The sequence below is a fragment of the Helianthus annuus genome, chromosome 10 (assembly GCF_002127325.2).
Source record: "Helianthus annuus cultivar XRQ/B chromosome 10, HanXRQr2.0-SUNRISE, whole genome shotgun sequence".
Taxonomy (NCBI): Eukaryota; Viridiplantae; Streptophyta; class Magnoliopsida; order Asterales; family Asteraceae; genus Helianthus; species Helianthus annuus.
The window spans coordinates 92651542-92658735 of NC_035442.2; the positions used below are offsets into that span (position 1 = coordinate 92651542).

General features: G+C 31.6%; 1 protein-coding gene across 1 annotated transcript; it reads right to left on the bottom strand.

Annotated features, from left to right (window-relative positions):
- Positions 1–371: 371 nt before the first annotated feature.
- Positions 372–6992, bottom strand: LOC110882049 (B3 domain-containing protein REM10-like). The gene is made up of 8 exons (XM_022130149.1): positions 6884–6992; positions 5866–5930; positions 4552–4707; positions 3988–4413; positions 3678–3867; positions 1355–1423; positions 811–884; positions 372–623 (listed from the first exon to the last, which is right to left on the bottom strand). The coding sequence occupies exons 1-8, from the start codon at positions 6990–6992 to the stop codon at positions 372–374; spliced, it is 1341 nt and encodes a 446-aa protein (XP_021985841.1).
- Between the last annotated feature and the right edge of the window lie 202 nt (positions 6993–7194).

Below are 7194 nucleotides of genomic sequence, written 5' to 3' on the forward strand. Positions count from 1 at the left end.
AAAGACAATCATCAACTAACGAATTATTAGGTAATCTATGTTTTTTTTATGGAAAATTATTTTGTAATTAATAAATATGTTTATATAATACTGAATAGAGAGGTTTAAGTTTCAAAAATAGTTTACTAATCTATTTACGATGAAACTGAAATTTAAGTTATGCTATTATAAGATTTTAATTTAATTAGATGAATACGACAATTGTTATGTAACAACATGTTTTGTACCATATCAACCATCTACGTCAAAAACCATAGACTAGATCATTATGTTTAAAAACAACACCATGAAAACAAACCACCAGTACATTCAACCTGCATCTTAACACACCAGTTGGGTTATAAAAAAACAAAAAAATGCACACGTCTTGCTTACACCAGCATAACGTCAGTTAGGACGATCTTTTGCTGGGAAGTAACGTAAGTAAAGTGCAGCATATCACCAAACTTCAACTTATTATCAGACATGAACTTCTGCCAATCATCCATCGCATAACGTAACTTCCCACCGTTTAGCTCCATCTTGACGTCATAAACCTCCACAACTCCGGCCATGTTTTGAACACTCAAAGAATGCAAATTATTAGCAAGATTTGCTCTCTTAACAACTTCAACAGGCAGACGCTAGATGGATTAAATCGGCACCGTAGGTGATTCAATCAACTGTTAGATCGATAAAATCAGTACAGTAGCTCTGATACCAACTGAAAGTCCAGGATCCGGTGGGTTTAGACGGAAGTTTGGATAAGATAAAGCTAGTTTAGTAGAAATCTCGTAAGAATAATCAAACATAGAAAACTTCCATTAATACCGAAAGAGCATACATCGTTTTACAAGCTGGAGAGAAATCTGAGGTCTCTCCAGCCTTTCCCCAAAACTTATCAACTACAAACACATGATTCCTTATTTATAGACATGATTTTCCGTTTGGAACAGATGACTCATCCGTGCGGGTGACTCATCCGTTCAAAACATCACTAGTTCTCTCCAAAGTGTCATGTGTTTGTATCTTACTCTCAACTATACATTATTCAAAACACGCTATATCTAATTTATTCGTACAGTGCGGACACATAGAATATGCACTAACATTTAGCCAGTGAATAGAGTTTTTCTCCTTCCTATTGTTGATCATAATGAAAAAGCTTACAGAATTATGACGCGTAGTGCAACAAATTACTTTTTTTTTCTGGCCAGCAAAAGAGAGAAAAAATACGAGTAAAAATATGTTTTATTTTGATTATAATATAACAATCTAAATTAATTTATTTGTATTAAATTTAAACTTAGGGCGACTTTCAACTAACCTATCTTCTTGTTTTAGACTACTTTTATTTAATATTTAACTATTTAACCTGTTATAGATAAAACATGACTGAAATCGACCCATTCATAAGAAAATATGTTGAAGTTAGTTGCCATATCTACAAAATATACATAAACATATGTAAAGAGCTAAAATAAGTCTTTATATAAATTGAAATAAGAAGAAAAGAAAATAATTACTTGAATACATTCGGCTATATTGATATAATATGGTATTTAACAAATCATAACCAATATTAGATCTTTGAATGTGTAAATATATGATTGATTTTAATTGGATACTAAATGGCTATAAAATCATTTTTGGTGTAGAATTTTAAATTCAAAAATTGATAGATATAAACTGAAACGATTAATTAATCTAGTTGTCTAAAATAATAAAGTCGCTTAAGATCTCAACAGTTTAATGATCTAATAACTATCCATAATACAAAATTATTTTTCGAAAATTATAAGTAACATCAAACATCATAATTAACTTCATATTAGTTTCCTTTAGTTAACGATATAATAACTATCTTTAATCAAATATCTAGTGTTTATATATATATATATATATATATATATATATATATATATATATATATATAGGGAGCCGCTAGAATGAGAACCACCTCGAGTTGTAAGAACCGCGAGAACTACACCCCACGGAGGGGCGTTCGCCGCGATTTTTTTTTTACAAGTAGATGTGTGCATTATAAACACGGCCGTAAAAAATCACGGCGAACGCCCCTCCGTGGGGTGTAGTTTTTTACACCTCAAGTTTGGTGAAAAAAAAAGAAAAAAGAAAAAAAAATTAAAAAACATCAAACTTGAGGTGTAAAAAACTACACCCCACGGAGGGGCGTTCGCCGTGATTTTTTACGGCCGTGTTTATAATGCACACATCTACTTGTAAAAAAAAAATCGCGCCGAACGCCCCTCCGTGGGGTGTAGTTCTCGCGGTTCTTACAACTCGAGGTGGTTCTCATTCTAGCGGTCCCCTATATATATATATATATATATATATATATATATATATATACTAGGTTATTACCCGGGATTGCTTCCTAGGCTTAGGAAACTTAGTTATATTAATTATTATTTGTTATTAATACGACCTTATTACATCAAGCATCTTATTGGATTCAACAACAATGTCTTCACATCACCGGATTAGATCATGAACCCATATTAGAGGTCAAACAAAAGAGCAACATGACCACATGAATAACATCAATTCCACTTTTACTTCAATGCACTTACGTGATTGGGTGATTTAGGATTTTGTAAAAATGTTTGTTCTTGTATTTCTTTACAAAATTACATAGAATTCAAGAAAACAAAATAATGACTTAAAGAACTATAATTTAACACCCAATCTAATCGGCAAACAGATGTTGACCAAAAGTCAAACAGTTGTTGACCAAAAGTGAAACAGATGTTTAACCAGATCCACTGTCTTCTTATATTTTAGCACTATTTTCCTCTTCAAAACACTGTTCAACCTAACATGGGTTTCCGTCAACTGTTGACCAAAGTCAAACAGATGTTAAAACCATTGTTTGAGTTATTCAAACGTCTATTGAATACTAAATGAGATGTTGACCAAAAGTCAAACAGATGTTGACCAAAAGTCAAGCAGATGTTGACCAAAAGTCAAACGAAGTGACACGTACATGATTTCTTATACATATTTAACATGTCTCATTTGATCAATTTCAGTTTTAGTTTGGAAATTGTGGACACAAGTCCCGACAAAAGGCGATATGTTTCTTAATATAATCGAAACTGTATGTGTTTCTATTTGCTTGAAATGATTATCAGAGAATAGAACTCGATGTTTTTATTCCTTTAATGGCATAATTAACCAACTTATCATTGTCAAAGAATAGGGCTTATAACTTTGAACATGATTTTGCTATTAGTTTATACTATATTTTTTTATTAAGGAATCGTTTCAAGCGAGTAACTGAGTATACTGTCTTTAGCTTACATCGCCGGTAATATCTTACTGAATTTGTTTCTTGAAGTTTCTTTGCTTAGATGTGTGGTTATACCAGTGTCTCAAAATTCACCAACATCAATACCAGTTTTAAAACTAAGATTAACGGCTGCAAGTTTCTGACTTTATAAAACGGTCATTACAAAATTCAGGACTGTCTGGTCGCACTGTTTCCGTTAGACATGGATCCAATAATTTACATCTACATATCTAGTTTTAGAACCACAACTTCAAAACTAAACAAACAAGTCTACCATCAGTTTCTAAAAGCGAACAACTACAACCCAAAAACATGGTTCCATCTATCCTTCTACATTTTCCTTCTTCAATCCCATGAACATTCATCCGAACAAAAAAAAGCTTTTTACCTTTCACAAAGTTAAGTGTAAATGCTTGACCTAGAGCCATGCCTTTATCCTTCACAAACTTTCTCATTCCTTGCACATAATATCTTGGTTGGCCTCGAGATGAACCTATAGCAACTTGAACATTCCAAACATCACCTGCCGCGTCCACAATCTTCAAACCCATCTTACGATTCAGTCCGAGATCTTCAGCCTGTTTTTTTTAAAAAGGCGATGTAACAAACAACGAACAATTCAATAAACAAAGAATTAACACATCTTTAAAATCTAACTAAAGTATTATATATTAGTAAACTTATCATCACAAACTTACAAAATGACCGTCCACACGGAAAGAAATAGGTACGATCTGATTATCTTCATTCACAACAACCACACCACCTTCATTGACATTAATGATGTCCTGTACAGCTTCAGTATCTGAACTCAACTTAATCTCTTCTACCACCTTTTCTTTAACAATAGCACAGACCTCCGGTGGAAGCACTAAATCGCAGGTAGCACAATTGAAAACCGTGATATGAAAAGTCTGAAGATCTATCATCTCAAAGACAATCAGATGATCAGCAGTTATTGACAAGTCATTCTTTATCTGCTTCCATCCGGTAGTTATGTAAAGTTCATTGTTGATATCTTCCATCCGTACAGACCAGTTCTGCTTTCCATATCCTTTAATAAGAACCAGATATGAAGGAATAGTGTTTAACATCTTGTGATGAACAAAAGAAAGATTAATACTCTACAATCCGAATAAAACACATTATATAGTATATTAGTAAAAATATATCAGAAAATTAAGTAAATAAATAAAAAACAACAATTAAATAACTGTATCTCCAAAAAAAATACATGATGAATATTGTTCGAAGTTACATACCACATAATCTTTGTTACCAGATGGTTTGTAGTAAAAATCATCACAAGGAGCAAGAGAAATGTCTTGATAAAAATATAATATTCTGAAACTTTCTAATGCTTCTTCATAGTGAAATATAAACCATGAATTTGAAGGTATTTTCAAACTATCTACCAACTGACACCAACCATTATAGAAATAATATCTGCTATTGCTTAGAGGATAGATCTTGACTTTAAAAACGTTTCCAGTTGTGGTCCGGATGTTTGTATTTCCAGTTAGATAATTTAACTGTTGAATCCATTTTTCATACTGTTTTGGCAAAATCTAAGCATAAATAAATAAAACACTTTTATTGCTAGATATCATACGAAAAAATTAAAATTAAGTGTTAAAGTAAGATCAGATAAAATTCCTAACCAAACATTTCCTTTTACTGTCTTTAAGGTAACACGGAAATCCATAAATCATTGTCACGTAAAAATGTAACAGTATCAATTATATAGAATCAAAATCAATAACATTAAAAAACAAATGAATACAATCCATTAAGGTATGCAATACATCTAAATAAAAGATGATACAACTAATATATATCAATATAACAATAGACAACATCGAAAAGGTGAGAATACATGTATTTTCTTATCATATCGAAATATATATATTTTTTACAGCAAATCATATAATTAAAACTTAAAACCTACTTTTCTGATTAAGTATCACAAATAGACATGGAGGATCATCAGCTTTATAAATTGTATAGAAAGATAGGATAGTGACTTGTGTCTGTACCTAACAAAAACTTAAAAACAGTATACCAACTACTAATCAAAATAAGTTCAACGTTACAAATACACATGAGAATACATCAGTTAAAATCGGAAATTTATATTATACTTCAGAATAACATCGTTACATGAACAACTTTATAAACAACTTTACAAATAAACATGACAATACATCAGTAAAGATTGAAATTTTATATCATACATTATAATCACATGAACAACTTTACAAATAACTTTACAAATACAAATGAGAATACAACAGTAAAGATCGAAATTTTATATCATACATCAGAATAAGACAAATACATGAGCAAAGTGAAATCCAATAAAATCAACAATGTATAAGACAAATGGTAGATACACCAAATGCATATCACTTTTTTTAGAATCATATATGTCTATCATAACATGCATTATAACTACATAGTAATCGGATATAAAAAGCAATTAGGACTATCAGAAGTTGTTCGAGTATAAGCCGCAACAATAAATGCAATCATAACCAACAATGGATCGGAAAACAAGCAGGGAGATACATGAATACACCATCGTCGATTACAACTTCTTCATTAAAACACCAAGAACCATAATCGGCTATGGAATTCAAAACTAAAAGAATAAACATGAAAAAGTACAAAACAAATCAGATTATTTAATAATACATTTGTTATTATCCAAGATGATATTGATGAAGATCGGAAGAAATCGAAGAAGATGAGAGAGTTTCTTGGAGAAAGTATACAAAGATACGTGGAGAGAGAAAGGAACCGAGATTTTGTGAGGATCTTGAAAAAGTTAGAAGGTTTAAATATATTTCATGTAACCGGGTCGGATCATCCCATTTAGTTTTTGGTCAACATCTGTTTGACTTTTGGTCAACATCTGTTTGAGTTTTGGTCAACATGTCATTTTCTATTCAACAGAAATTTGAATAACTCAATCAGTGGTTTGAACATCTGTTTGACTTTTGGTCAACAGTTGGATGGAAACCCATGTTAGATTGAACAGTGTTTTGAACAGATGTTTAGACATCTGTTTTGACTTAAACAAATGTTGGGGCTTAAACAGATGTTTGGCCTTCTTTATCAGTTGTTTGGACTTAAACAGATGTTCGGCCTTAAACAAATGTTTGAACTTAAACAGATGTTTGCCCATAAACAAATATTTGGCCTTAAACCAAACATCTGTTTAAGGTGTACATCTGTTTGACTATTGGTCAACATCTGTTTGACTTTTGGTCAACATCTGTTAACATGTAAACACTGTTAACATAAATTACAAATAATTAGCTAATAGATGACACACATTTAGCATCTTAAATCATCAAAACCCTTAACAATTTGACCATATGATTTAATCATGTGTTTTATCTTAGATGGGACAACTCGAAAAGAAAATTAACTTAAAGGATAATATATTAAACGGGTAAAAAACACTCAAAGTGTATTTTACTGCATAAATATTGTTACATATAAACACTGTTAACACACTGATGCAATATCTGTTGTTGATGTTGAACTACTATTGTTCTTGGGCAGTGGTTCACCTTTGGTTGTTCAGACCTTTGGCTATTTCTTGTAGCTTTGCTGAGTCAGGATTTTCTACCAACATCTGCTTGATGGCCACTTTAAAATATTCGGATTCTTGTTGCGCCTCTTCTTCTTCATCCATCTGTTTTTGCCTCTTTGTTTAATAGACAACAACAGCAAATGGAACAGTGGGTTTAGCAGATCTTTTAGTTGGTACGGTATGTTAGATTGAAACCTCTGATGCTGGATAATCTGGCTTTTCAGGAACAGAGGGATCTTTCTTTCTTCTTTCTTCCATTTTTTTTGTATGTCTCTATCACTTTAATCTCTGTCCACCTTGTGAT

Bases quoted from the DNA above. Each gene is read 5' to 3' on its own strand.
- LOC110882049 (XM_022130149.1), bottom strand. From the start codon at position 6,992: ATGGATGAAGAAGAAGAGGCGCAACAAGAATCCGAATATTTTAAAGTG. The intron at 885-1,354 runs GTTAAATAGTTA...ATGTGTTTGTAG, and splicing joins TCATGTTTTATCTATAACAG to TTGATAAGTTTTGGGGAAAG. The intron at 624-810 runs GTATTAATGGAA...TAATCCATCTAG, and splicing joins AAACGATGTATGCTCTTTCG to CGTCTGCCTGTTGAAGTTGT.